This window comes from Salvia hispanica, chromosome 1, assembly GCF_023119035.1.
Source record: "Salvia hispanica cultivar TCC Black 2014 chromosome 1, UniMelb_Shisp_WGS_1.0, whole genome shotgun sequence".
Classification (NCBI taxonomy): domain Eukaryota; kingdom Viridiplantae; phylum Streptophyta; class Magnoliopsida; order Lamiales; family Lamiaceae; genus Salvia; species Salvia hispanica.
The window spans coordinates 49,882,825-49,897,209 of NC_062965.1; the positions used below are offsets into that span (position 1 = coordinate 49,882,825).

At 34.9% G+C, this 14,385-nt stretch overlaps 2 protein-coding genes and 2 pseudogenes across 2 annotated transcripts; 1 reads left to right on the forward strand and 3 right to left on the reverse strand.

Moving 5' to 3' along the window:
* Positions 1-3,520: 3,520 nt before the first annotated feature.
* On the forward strand, positions 3,521-6,584 carry LOC125201203 (annotated as a pseudogene).
* A 20-nt stretch (positions 6,585-6,604) lies between these two features.
* Positions 6,605-7,924, reverse strand: LOC125201204 (probable inactive receptor kinase At4g23740). Its single transcript, XM_048099222.1, has 2 exons — positions 7,363-7,924; positions 6,605-7,290 (listed from the first exon to the last, which is right to left on the reverse strand). Exons 1-2 carry the CDS (start codon positions 7,466-7,468, stop codon positions 6,746-6,748), a joined length of 651 nt encoding a protein of 216 aa, XP_047955179.1. The 5' UTR covers positions 7,469-7,924; the 3' UTR covers positions 6,605-6,745.
* On the reverse strand, positions 7,905-8,957 carry LOC125199640 (probable inactive receptor kinase At4g23740). The gene is made up of 2 exons (XM_048097593.1): positions 8,470-8,957; positions 7,905-8,200 (listed from the first exon to the last, which is right to left on the reverse strand). The coding sequence occupies exons 1-2, from the start codon at positions 8,879-8,881 to the stop codon at positions 7,905-7,907; spliced, it is 708 nt and encodes a 235-aa protein (XP_047953550.1). The 5' UTR covers positions 8,882-8,957.
* A 3,682-nt stretch (positions 8,958-12,639) lies between these two features.
* Positions 12,640-12,983, reverse strand: LOC125199647 (annotated as a pseudogene).
* Positions 12,984-14,385: the final 1,402 nt, after the last annotated feature.

Below are 14,385 nucleotides of genomic sequence, written 5' to 3' on the forward strand. Positions count from 1 at the left end.
ATTTAATGGGACAGAGAGAGTATAACAATGTTTGGTATAATAGATTTGTAACTATGTTATAATTGGATTTGAAGCTATAAATAATTTAATTTAAATTAGTCCTGATTTTTATTTTGAGTGCATTATATGTAGTGTGTGCAGTAGGTGTATAGTGTGTAGAGTGTGCGCGCGTATTTGCAGTGTGTGTGTAGTGTTTGGAATCTAGTATTTTTTAATTCCCTCGTTCTATTCCATCATACCAAACATAGTATGGGTAATCGATTGCTTTGACATAGTATTTCCGGGAGTGGATATAAATGGAGGCGACGCTGTTTTCGCATACTCATACATAACCACGATCGCCACAGTTGGTGAGGCGGAAAGGGAAGCTAATATTGTGAATGAGGCCACATGAAGAAGGGGTGCAGTTTGCATAATTACAAGTTCGAAAGAGAATGAAGAAAGATGAACATGTGAGGAAGAGGAGGTTCTGAGGAAGAGGAGGTTCTGAGTGATCATCATTCTTTCTTCATACTTTTACACCACAAAACTCACATCTTGAGATCTAAGACCAAGTAAAAAAAGTGATTACTTTTTTCTTCTTCTAATTTTGTTTTGTTGACTTTGGAGTAGGATTTAAATGACTATTTAGCATATCACTATCAACAATAATGGAAAACCAACTGCATTATCAGATTGAATCTTGGATTAAGTTCTCAAGTAATAGGAGTATTAAATAGTACTCCTTCCGTCCTAAGGTAGTTGAGTCGTTTCTTTTTTGCACTCGTTTTATTAAAATGATAATATCCATTTTAACTATTTATTATTATTTTTACAACAAATGCGAAAAAGAAACTGACTCAAGTATACAAATTACTCTTTTATTGTCCAAGAAAAATAGACAATACACATTTTATTGAGGTAAATGAAAGTAAAATACGCTCAAAAGAAAGAAGAGAAGACTTAGTCCCACTTAGACTAAGATTTGTGATTGTGAAAAAAGAAAGAAGAGAAGACTTAGTCAAGGGTTTATCATTTATGGGAGAAATTAGTACAAGCAAAACTTTGACTAATCTAGAAGAGAAGACTTATAAGTCTTTCTTTATTGGTTTTCTTCTCTATTAAATATTGGTGGTTCTTTCATTTATTGGTTTTCTTCTCTATTAAATATTGGGTGGTTGAGTGGATGAGCATTATGCATAATTGGGTTGTCATATATCCAGAGCCTTGCATTTGGGAAAATATGAAGCCAAGAGTGATGATCACTCAAAACCTCCTCTTCCTCACTTACTCATCTCTCTTCATTCTCACACTTCAATTATTTCAAAATTGTTATGCAAAATGTCCCTCTTCTTCATGTGGCCTCATTCCCATTCGCTCCCCTTTCCGCCTCAGCAACTATAGCCATCCCGGCTATGGATTAGTATGCGAAAACAACGTCACCTTAATTTACATCGAATCCCGGAAATAACCAAAACTTCACCATGAGGGTCTCTGAAATTTCAACTGACAGCAGCATTTGCTCTTTCCCTATACGTTCTTCGTCTGATTATCGTTTTAAGACTAGAGAAAAGCTAAACGTGGGGACCATTTACCAAAACAGCATAGTACGATTGAAAAGCTGCAAAATAACTAACTAAAGGACTAACTAACAGCGACATCATCTTCTCCAATATTTATCACGAAACAACCAGCTAAAACAGAGCAAAACGGGGATCGAAGCAAAGTAAAGGAAATTAAACCGATAGAGATGAAGAACAGGTAAACTAAAGCAGATCTACTACTACCAGACGGAGCAAAGCAAGAATGCAGAACTTAAACAACTAAATCAAACGAAAACAAGCAGATCCATCCACGGGACGCTTAATCCACTCCGGATCCAAGCCATCCACAACAATCAAACATCATTTCCATCTCTGATCCTCACAAGTTTACGTAGATTCAACCGATCAACAACAAATTCCTCACAAACCAACTCCAAACTCAAATCAACAAACAATAATCAGCAAATCAAACCAACAACACCACAATAAAACAAATGAAACCAAAGTAGCGACATCCATTGCAAAATATGAAGTATTCAACGATGATAACGAAACAGAGCCGAGCCTCGAACAGCGAGGACTCGTCGAGTACGAGAAGTAAACAGAAAAGTAAAATATGATTGTTTCTTCGCATCCGTAGAGACGGTGTTACGACACTATTGAGCTGAAATGTGAACCCCCGCACCAAATTCCCCGTGAGTGTGTGTGTAGAAAAGTGAAAACTAAGCTAAGAGCTGAAAAGTGATGATGCTCATGTCAAGCGCATGCTCTTATTTATAGCGGGCAGAGCTTCTAGACTGTTCCTGCAATCTCCATTTTGCCCTCTGATTTGATGCTCCTCGGTCTATTGGCTCTTCCTTCTTTCTGCTTAATTTTCCCGCTAGCTTCTTCTCCCCGGCAATCTTCATTTTCTTCCTGGGGCTAGCGGTTTCTCTACACACCTGACTTATAAAACCTTGTTAGACCCATGAAATCACAGAATTTTACCCCATAACTAATGCATGAAATTAGCCTTATCATTATCCATAGCGTTGCATTTGGAAAAAATATTAAGCCAAGAATGATGAACACTCAAAACTTCCTCTTCCTCTCTTACTCATCTCTCTTCATTCTTTCACTTCAATTCTTTCAAAATTGTTGTGCAAAATTGCCATTTGTTCGCCGTTAAACAACACTACATGTGATAATGATCTTTGTCGTCAGTGATAAATGTATTTATTATTTATCGTTAAAGTCACGGCACTTTATATTGTTAGCTGGCGTCGAACAACTATGGTAACAACGAATTTAGGAACTATGATATGGGATCCCTCGAGAGAAAAATATTATACTATCATAGTCGTTGAATCTTTTCAAATGAAATGTTTTTTTTTACAGATTATATCTCATGATCTTTATTAAATGCTTGTTACACATTTTATTAAGAACAAAATATTATTCTAGTTTTAAAGAACCGTAATACACAAAAAAAGATGGAGATAAAAGTAAAACCTTAGTCTCCATATATGATAGACGTGTTTAAACCTGAAAATATGGTTAGCTCAATTTTGCTTTCAACAATAATGGAAAACCAACTATTTAGCGTATCACTATCAACCATAATGGAAAACCAACTATATTATTAGATTAAATTAAAGATTAAGTTCTCAAGTAATATTAAATAGTATACAAATTACTCTTTTATTTTCCAAGGAAAACAGAAAAATATACATTTTATTGAGGTAAATGAAAGTAACATACACGACAAAATTTAAATATAGAAATTACTCTCTTAATTTATTTTGAAAAAGTCCCACTTAATTTTTAATATAGTGGGTTGGTCGTGACCTGCTGCTATTAAATATTATCATGGCCATAACTAGTCAATCTTTTGCCCTTCCCAGAAGTTAGTGTTCATTTTGATTAAGATTTGTGATTGTGACAATGAAAGAAGAGAAGACTTAGTTATAGATATTCCTTATAAAATGACAAGTCTGTGTAGGAAAAATATGAATCCAAGAAAAATGATCACTCAAAACCTCCTCTTCCTCATCTACTCATCCCTCTTGATTCTCTCAGCTCACTCCTTTCAAACTAAATGTCCCCCTTCTTCATGTGGCCTCGCAATATTAGCTACCCTTTCCGCCTCAACACCTGTCGCGGCCCTGGTTACGAGTTAGTATGCAAAAACAACATCACCTTACTTTATCGCAACTCCCGGAAATATTATGTCAAAGAAATCGATTACCAATACCATAACATCAGGCTCTCTGATATTTCCACAAACACCAACATCTGTTCTCTTCCTTCCTATTCTCTAAATGCGGAGAATAGCTTTTTCTCTAAATTTCTGAGTGACATGGATAGTAATAGGCCTATCTATTTGGTGAGGTGCGAGCATCCGTTGCATAACTCTTCCAATTTTACAGAACTTACTGATTGTGAGCAATCTACCAAATACACATACATAAAGGTTGGGTACTTGAATCCCAACGATATTGACTACATGTGCACAATAGTTTCTACACTGCAAATATTTAGTTGTTCTCAAAATTTCAATAATTTATCGCTCTCAGAAATCCATCAGCGTCTTCTATATGGATTTGATCTGTCTTGGTTCAGTTTTATGTGTAGCTACTGCAAAGGAAGAACATGGGATTGTTCTCGAATTTCAGATGACCTAGTTGATTGCGGCATTTCGCAACAATATTATAAATGGGGTAAGATCATTGCTTCACGAGTTTAGGATTTCATTTCTATTGTTGATACTTTTTTGTGCTCCTGGATTTGCAGTGTACATCTTGGACTCCTTCCGATCACCTAAAGGTAAGATAATCGGTATGTTCCATGTCAATAAAGTAAGATGACGTTCAGTTCGTTAGACAATATAATAGTGTAAAATGGATAATCATGAGATATAGTGAAATCTTGGCACTGTAAAGAAGACATAAAAGAATAGACATAATCTCCAGTGAGGAGTAAACATGGCGACCAAACAATCCTAAGAAGAACAGAAACAAGTGGTGAGATATACATTTATACTTCTCAACAATTTTTCTTGTATTTCTCATTTAGGGTCAACTGGAGGCTGTCTCCTGATTTTAATGCTCATACTTGGTGAGATTCTAATGTAACTGATTTTCATTAGAAATTTGTATGTTGGCAGTAATTAACTTTGAATTGAAAATTTCCAGCTGTTGTTTTTGGTGGGGTAATCATTCCTCTAAAAATCATGATCATCATTGCCCTTGGGGCCTACTTTTGGACTCAAACAACACCTTGTAAAGACTTCTTGCACACCTTCTGTCTCGAGTAATTTGTGTTATTGGAATATGTCTTTACTCTGTTTGTAAACATATTTTGCTATCAATGTGTGTGGAAATGCAGTTTGGCTCCCCGGAGCTCAATCCATCGATGAGCTCCCAAGAAAAGTTCATCTTCAGAAACCATATTCTCTTTCTGATGTGACTGTTGTTAGTTTGGAAGTAAGATTCATCATGGGGTTTCTCGGCGGGATGTGGTTCCTGATCTACAAATTCCGGAGAAGGCATTTGTCTGCATATGAGGAAATAGAGAGCTTCCTACAAAGTGACAACCATTTGTCCCCTATCAGGTATTCCTTTTCAGACATAAAGAAGATGACTAGAAATTTCCGAGAAAAACTAGGTGCAGGTGGTTTCGGCTCTGTTTACAAAGGAAAGCTTCGAAGTGGCCATTACGTAGCAGTAAGGTCTTAGGAAAAGCCAAAATAAATGACAAAGATTTCATCAATGAAATCGGAACAATTGGGAGGATCCATCATGTCAATGTTGTCCAACTTGTTGGATATTGTGCAGAGAGATCCAAGCGCGTCCTCATTCTCGATTTCATGCCAAATGGTTCTCTTGACAAGTACATACTCAACCCAGAAAAAGCATCTTCAATGGATTGGGATATGAAATTCAAGATTGTAGTTGGAGTGGCTCGAGGGATTCAGTATTTGCATTGTGGTTGCGATATCAAGATCTTGCATTTTGATATCAAGCCTCACAATATACTTCTTGATGACAAGTTTGTCCCCAAGGTCTCTGATTTCGGGCTGGCAAAGTTATGTTCCGTAGATAAGGACACGGTGACGATGACGGCTGCTAGAGGCACCATAGGCTATGTTGCTCCAGAACTCATCAATAGAAGCATTGGCCTAGTGTCTCACAAGGCCGATGTGTATAGTTTTGGAATGTTGCTGATGGAGATGGCAGGCGTAAACAGAGAGTTGAGGGGAAACAAAGATGATTCAACCAAGTATTTCCCATATTGGATATATGACTGCATTAACAAAGGCGAGGGGATTGGAATTATTGAAGAACAGGACAACAATGTTGTTGATGAAAATGGGATTGGAAAGAGTGTACTCGAGAAGATGACAATAGTTGGGCTGTGGTGCATACAAATGAATCCAGAAAATCGTCCATCAATGAAAAAAGTGTTGGAAATGTTGGAAGGTGACGTTGAAGATTTGAAGATCCCAGAATATCCATCTCAGTTAGTATATGAGAACAAGAGTTCGGTTGCAGATTCGACTGGTTCTGAATCAATGTCTCATGTTGACAATACAAGTAGCATTGAGATAAGTATAACTTGAATATGTATTCTCCGTTATTTTTGCTTAAAATGGTTGGGCATCTTTAATCCTTTGGTGTCCCGTTTTCCTTTTCGTTTTCATTTTCATTTTTTAGTTTGTTTAGTGTCATGGAAATGAGAACTTGGATTTAGAAATGTAGCGTCCATCATAACAAGTTTGGGGCCGACTCGGAGTGGTGGCTGGACAAAGAAACCGCTGTTACCAACGAGAAGTCAGAGTAGTGGCCTTGCAAAGAACCAGCCGACCAACGAGGACGTTGGCCTTAAGGGTAGTCGATTGTTACGGACTCAATGTACCACATCGATTATGAGAGCAATTGGTGTGAGGCTTACAAACTAAATGGACTCTCTCGTAGCAGAAATATCTTTTGGAATGAGTTGTCACATTACATACTTATAAATACCGTTGTAGTAATTGTAACATTGACAGACCTTTTAGAATTCTTGTTTTTCTTCTCTGAATCACTCTGTTAACAACTCCTTCAGCTCTCTTTTGGAGTCTCGATGGCCGTTCTTCTATCCGGAATTCCTCATGCCCGGTAACTCTGTACCATGAGCAACAGATTCACCAAAAAAATAATCGTGAAGCGGATGAAAGAAAATCGAAGAAAATACTCCATGGATTATGGTGATAGCATGGGCAGCAGATTCTCCAATAAGGATTCCAATCTTGATTGAACAGATGAGCATTCAATTTCCTCCAACACCTTCACTACTTCAAATATCGTAGGCCTACGTTCCACGGCTGTGCCAACACAACCCGCTGCCATCTGCAACACTAGTGCCAGCGCCTGCTCATATCCGTACCTCAGACAAGCGACATCCACCAGCTCAGATAGTGATGAAAAATCTTGAGATGATTCTCCGTAAAAAAGTTCAAGCAGCACAACTCCAAAGCAATAAACATCAGAAGCCTGTGACACTCTCCCCGCGTTTTTCACTTCCAGGGCACAATAGACCGAATCTAGTACACGTGGCAACCTCTCGGGACTTACCAGATTTGCCAATCCAGCATCAAAGGCCACAATTGCATGATTTTGGTCATTGAGAAAAATATTGGAGGAGTTTATAAGCACAAGCTTCTGATCTTGTCCATGGACGTGAGCGATACCTCTTGCTGCTCCAAGAGCAATCTTGACTCTGGTTACCAAGTCATCACCTCTTATCCCTACAAATCAGCATAAACACATTCAAATACAACATAACATTTTAATTTTTGTCAAAACTAGATTCAACTTACCATGTAGTGAAGATATGCAGCCTTGAGTGTAATAATCATACAACAAAAGCTTTTCATATCTTGCATAGTAAAAAGCCTTTAATCGACCGATATTCGTGTGATTCATTCTTCCAAATAACTCCACATGCTTCTGAAAATCCTTGAATGTTGGATTTACATCTTTCAATCTCTTCACCACAACTATACTTCCATTGTCGAGTATTGCCCTGTAACTATTCCCGAATGATCCTTTCCCAAGCACCTCAGCAGCAGAAGCCTCCAGTAAATTCTCGATCCCACATACGGGACCTACTTTAACATCCTCAAGAAATACAAGTTTTCCTTCCTAGCTTGTTGAGTTCAAAGAGCGGCTCACACGGTTCGATATGCCTATATGCGCCAACATCTCCACCTCTTCAGATATTTTAGGTCTCTTTTTTGCTGAATTAGCCACACATCTAATTCCTATTTGCAGCATGTTAATCATCTGTTCACTAATGGAAGGATGCTTCAAGAGGTCGGGATCGAAAACGTTAGCAGCCCTCTCATTAGTTTTAACTGAATTAACCAGCTTGACTAGGTTTAACAGCTGCAGGATTCTTTCTAGTTAGAAGCTCGAGTAGCATAATTCCCAAGCTATACACATCTGATGAAGTTGGTTTGAGTCTAGTTTTCGGCATGTTTGACAAGACGAAATCTGATACACAGCCGTGTAGTTGCTGATTGAGAAAAATATTTGATGCCTTAATGTTTCCATGGACAAGCATCCCACCAAATTCTTTATGTATTTCAGCAATGCCCCTCGCTGCACCAATGGCAATTTTTACTCTGGTTTCCCAGTCTGCCTGTGCCGTTTGGCCTGTGAAACATGATACGATATAATATAAGATACGAGACACAAGGAACAGAGAACAAATCGAGCTAACTTGATAAACTGAACTAGAAAATGAATAACTAACAATACACCACATCGAAGAGGAGAGTGCTACACACAGCAAACTAAACATGTAAGCACAATAAACTCACTCAATGCAGCATCAAAACTAAGAAGCAAATGCAACAAAAAATTTAAGTCCAACAGAGTTATTCTTCAATAAGGAGCAGTTGAACCTATGGAGTTGAACATACCATGTAACAACGAATGCACACTTCCGTTACTGTAATAATCATACAGCACAAGCCTTTCATTCTTCGAAGAATAATAAGCTCTTAACGCGACCACATTTTCGTGCCTAACATCTCCAAGAATCTCCGACCCGAGCCTCTTCACCACAAATCTTGGCTGATCATCCATCATAGCCACGTACGCACTTCCAAAGGTTCCGGCCCCAAGCAACTTCACAGAAGCCAAGGCTACATCTTCGACATCAAAAGCAGGGCAAAACTGCGAGACAAGAACCAGCTTGTGTGATCTTGAAATTTCAAAGCTCAGATCACCAAAGGAAGAAGATAGATACGAATCATCGGAGAGTTCCCATATCTGCTGTTTCTTCATAGAAGCAGCCACCAGCCTCTCCCAGCTATCATAGATTGCAGACATATTTCACTAACTGAATCTTGCAGTAATCAACAAATAGTTCAACTCCTAATTTGTTTCTTCTACTTTAGCTGGGATTTTCTTCTTTTGCTATCCCTAATTGAAAAATAAAACAAATGAATTCCCACCATAAAAAGCTTCAGCTAGTAAAACAGTTTGATGGCAACGGCACAAGGATGAAAATTCAAAATTAATCCATCACAGAATATGGAGAATTAAGAGACACTCAATTTGAAATGAGTCGATGCCATCATACCTCCAATTTCACTAGATTCGATTGAGGCGATTTCAGTTTTAATTTTATTTTTTTGATTTAAATTAATGTTATGTTCTTTGAAGCCAATGGATGCCATTGTTTTTAACCATTTGATATAGAAATTGAATAAAATGATGTTATGAAATGACAAATTAGATAATTCAATGTCATTGGCGCGTTTCAATTTAAAATTAAATATGTCAATAACGTTGGTGTCTTCGAATACTGGTATTGAAAGATGTTATTTATATAGTCGTTGTTACTTACAAAGATGCCACTATGATTAGTATTGAAAGACGTTATTTCTAAAACCGTTGCTATTTACAAATATGCCAATATGATTGACATGTTGTGTTTGCATAAAAATGAACGCATTATACACCTTTTTAATGTGAAATTACATAGTTACAACTCTCTCCGTTTCGCTATAGTTGAGGCGGAATTTTTCGGCACGGAGTTTTAGAAATGAATGTTGGGTATGTTAAATAAATAGATAAAAAAGTAGAAAGAGAGGAAAAAGTAGAGAGAATAAAGTATAAAGTGAATAAAGTAGAAAGAATAAAGTATGAGAGGGTAAAGTAAGAAAGAGAAAAAAGTTACCACATATGGAAATGACTCAACTATGAATAAACTTTCCGAAATGGAAAAATGACTCAATTATGAAGAAACGGAGGGAGTATCAGATAACACAACATATGACAATGGTAATATCATTGAGATTAGTATAGATTGAATATGTATACGTGGGATCCCCTAAAGTGGATCGAATATGGCTCACGATTCCTTAAGCCATTACGCTTCTTCCACTTCACCTCTTTATTCATACGACGTCGTTGTATGCTCGCATGCATGGCTTTTATTCATATAATTCATCTTATATTAAAGTTTGTAACAATTTTCTACACTAATTAAAGTTAAAGTTTGCAACAAACATGGTGCTCAAAGACAAGAAGAAAGTGCCAAAACAGAAAAATTAAACCAAGATAGTTTGGGCTGACCAAATAACATAAGCTAGCATTAATTGCACGTTCTTTAGTCAACTCCTTTAGAGTAAAATAGATCCTACAATATAATGAAATTACAGCGAATCCAAGATTTTTAATTTGGAGATGTTAATAGTAAAAAAAAATATTGCTAATAATATTACACATTGAAATATTGTTTAATTTTAGAATAATAGATTAATAAAAAAAAATCACATAACTATTTATTATTCTATGAATCCTCATTTCTTCAAAGCAAATGACTACATTGGTCACCAGAAACTTAAAAAAATATTTTGCAATGAAAACAAATTGTCAAAGATCAAACTATTTATTCATTCCTTTTAATTTATTTGTGCATATTAATATAACAAAACAAAATTATATGAATTCTAAGTGTCCGACTGTAAAACTTATAACACAGAAAATAATATAAACTATTACTAGAATAGAAAATATACTCATGTGTTACTATCTAAAAATAAATTGGGGTATACAATTTAATGACTAGCATAGAATTCAAAAAAAAAAGTGCAATAGGAGATATTAATCAAATGTTGTATCATATTCATAATTGGACAATAAAACTAAAATGAGGCGGCATATATCATTACCACATCACTATTTCCTAGGCGGCATAATTTAGGTTTCAATGAGATGCGAGATTACTTTACAAATTTTAATCGGAGATAATAGTATTAAAATTATCATTAATAATAATATAGGTATAATAATAGCATTAAAAGAAAAAAAAATGGGGGTACCACCGTCCCCCCCTAGTTCTACATTCCGTCCACCAGTGTTAAATATAGATAAAACCTTATTTGTTGTTGGATAATCCTGCTTCTATTTTGAAGGTGTTATGAAGCACACTGTAGATCATGTCAAGATAGATTTTGTGGAACAGAATTTGGTGAGCGAAATCCGGCATTTTAATTCTTCTTTGGAATTGCTGGGCAACGGTTTTAACATGGGCTCAAGAAGGATATATAAAGCAAGGCCCAACAATGTGTATTAAGATGTTGTTTCACTTTAAATAAAATCAGAGATCAAGATGCTTAAAAAAATAAAATGGAAAATTTTCTCTCTCGGATTTCATACACTTGATCGAGTAAAACGTGAAAGAATATGGACTTAAAAAAAGTTTGGCTGCATAACTGATGTTCTTTCAAATCAATTGAAAAGGATAGGAAAAGTCGGGGTATTACAGGTTCGATCGGTCCATCCAGATCCAAGTCCGGTCAGTTCATGTTCACAACAGTACGGCGGGATCTGTTAATTCCGTCTTTATATGATGATTAAGACAATTTAATGTAATTACAATTTCTTATAAATATTTGATTTATTACAATCTGTATAATGATTTAACCATCCATTTTCTTAAAACAATTCGTACGCACATATATTCATTTACATTAATTATTACGATAGTAATATTTAGTATTTGTAAAAAATTCATAAATCATAAATGAATCGGAGTAAGTTTCATCAGATCAATAACATGTGTTTGACCCAATTTTGGGGCATTATGTGGGGCCGATGTCAATCGGGTCAGCCCAGCGGGTTTCAAGCCAACCCTACATAGGTTGTGGGTTAATTGGATTGTGATTTTTTCGAGTTATAACAGTTCTACCATACCCGTAAAAGTTTGGGTTTTGTGCTGGCCCAGCGGGCTAATCGGGTTGCTACCGATAACATGCGATCAATATAATAAATAATGATGAAAATTAATCATATTTATAAAATATAAAATTTTATTTATTTGTTCAGTAGTTTTGTATTTAAAAAAGTTATAGATATTTTTGTAAAGCTCTTTTTTCGATCGTTGCTCAAAAGTAAGTAGTTAGTACTAACTAGTATCACGCCTATGCTGCACAGATTAATATATTTTTGAAAAATTAGTTTTTAATTTTAAATTAATTAAACAAATTAGAATCAATATTAACAATGAACAATATAAGTAACAATTTTAGTTATATGAGAATAAAAAAATCTATACAAATCAACATTGAAGCATAATAAATTTGAAACAAATCACATAATATATTGTTTAAACAATAAATCATGAAATAGGAAGATAAAATCTATCACAATAAAGAATTAAATACAATGGATAATTACTCGTCATTTTTAAACTTCTTTATACACTACATTAACTCCAAAATTAAAATCAATGTCATCATTATAAACTAAAACCTTCAATTCTTCACAATTCGTCACTCTTCAACAAAATTGGTAGGTAAAGTCGTCTGCCTCACCTAAAACTACAATAAAATAAAGAACAAAATCAATAATCAATATGTATTAAAACGATCATCTGTAAGAGCAAAGCATAAGATGTATGAGACCCATGAAAATACACAATTCGAAAAATTCACACCACATAATTTTGTGGAGGCTTCCCTAGCCATCCAAATCAAGAAGTTAAAGCTATAGTGACTACAAATTAACATCAATCAAAGTGACAAATAGAGAATAAAAGTATTTATTTACCTGGGAATGGGAGAAGGAGGTGAATATGTCTACCGGGTGAGAATATATGTAGCATAAATGATTCCATGAATGTAACCAAAAGAAGCGTCAATAAGAAGCAAATCCAAAACTCAATCTGTTAATTTCACCAAAATCAAATATAAATATAGTAGTAATTGTATACTATCAAATTAAAGAAAAGAATATTAATTAGAAAGAGAAATAGAAGTACCCCATAGCCAAACTTGAGGAAAACACCGAGCGGAGGAAGAAGAATAGCCACAATAATGTCGATGAAAGTTGCTGCATTTGCTGATTGAAACGGTGCAGAGATCGGAGAGGCGGGAGAGGATGTGTGTGGTGATTTCTGATGGTAGAATTTTGAAGAAATCATCGGCGACGGCCATCCATGTTTAGAAGAGGCAAAGCAAAGCAGAGTATATTTTGTCAATTCAAAAATCAGTGAATCTCCTAATTGCAATTCAAAAAAATTGAATCAAATTATCTTTGCTAACCTACCACTCACTCATGTATATATGAAACATGGGAAACTAAAACTAATCTCCACTAACGTGGAAAACCAACTAAGTAGGATTATATATTTATTAGAATTAGTTCTTGAATTTTATATTAATTACATTTACATCCCTCGACGTAAAATTATTATTCAAAACCTCCCAAAACTCCCCTTTTATATATTGTATAGATATATAGGTAAAAAAATGCTACTTCCTCCGTCCCATAGAAATAGATCATACTTATTTTTTCGTCCGTCTCACACAAATAGTCCATATTCATTTACGGAAACTCTTTTCTTTTACTTTATTATTTTGTGGGCTCCACCATCCACTTCACAATTTCAAATTTTCAACTATTTTTTCTCCTTCTCTCTTATTTTATCAACTAGTACATCCCCAGCGCGTTGCGCTGCTGACGACATTCCGTGCCAAATCTTTTGTATACAACGTCCAAATATGTATTCATAATTTGGTACCAAATTAGTTGAAACAAAGGGAGTACAATATTTGAGAATACAATATTTATGAATAGATATTTTCTTATAAATCAATAAGAAAAACAAAATCCCTCTACAAATACAACATTCACTCTACAAATACAATATTTATTCACAATCTTCAGTACTCTAAAACGAAATATATATAGAAATACTAAAAATAAATCATACCAACAATGTCAATAGAAAAACACGCGATATTCATATAATTTTGTACACTAATTTATATTTATCCATATTGTACTTCATATTAATACTGCCAGTTATAATATTAAAAATACAAAATCATATTATTATATAATTTGCAAACACAAACTACAATTTTTTCTATGTTGATTGATAAAACAAATCTTTCCAACAAACCCTAAAAAATTATTGCGAAAAATTATAAAACAACATGCAAATTAGGAGATAGATTCGGCAAAACATAGAAAACAAAAAGCACAACAACATCAAATGCAACATTATACTTGAACTATGCAGGAGTAATAGTTAATAACTTTTCATCTATTTATAATATTAATTAGTTACGTATTCATCTAATTATCATATTAGCAAATTACATATTCATCTTATTATAGTATTATTTAATTACAAATTGTCAATAGAAACAGAATACGTATGTGGATTATAAAATATTAAAATATTTCTCACCTAACATTCAATAAAGGCAACAACCATTTTCATCTTCCACAATTACTCCTGTAAATTTTCTCTCACATCTAAAACCATTTCCATCTTCCATGTTCTCTTTGTAAATCTCAAACGTTCAAGTGGTCAA

What these genes read in the sequence shown, in the direction of transcription:
- LOC125201204 (XM_048099222.1), bottom strand. Translation starts at nt 7,468, where the DNA reads ATGAATCACACGAATATCGGTCGATTAAAGGCTTTTTACTATGCAAGA. An exon ending in CTGCATATCTTCACTACATG is followed by an intron (nt 7,291 to 7,362) that starts GTAAGTTGAATC and finishes GCTGATTTGTAG; the next exon opens with GGATAAGAGGTGATGACTTG.
- LOC125199640 (XM_048097593.1), bottom strand. Translation starts at nt 8,881, where the DNA reads ATGTCTGCAATCTATGATAGCTGGGAGAGGCTGGTGGCTGCTTCTATG. An exon ending in TGTGCATTCGTTGTTACATG is followed by an intron (nt 8,201 to 8,469) that starts GTATGTTCAACT and finishes CATGTTTCACAG; the next exon opens with GCCAAACGGCACAGGCAGAC.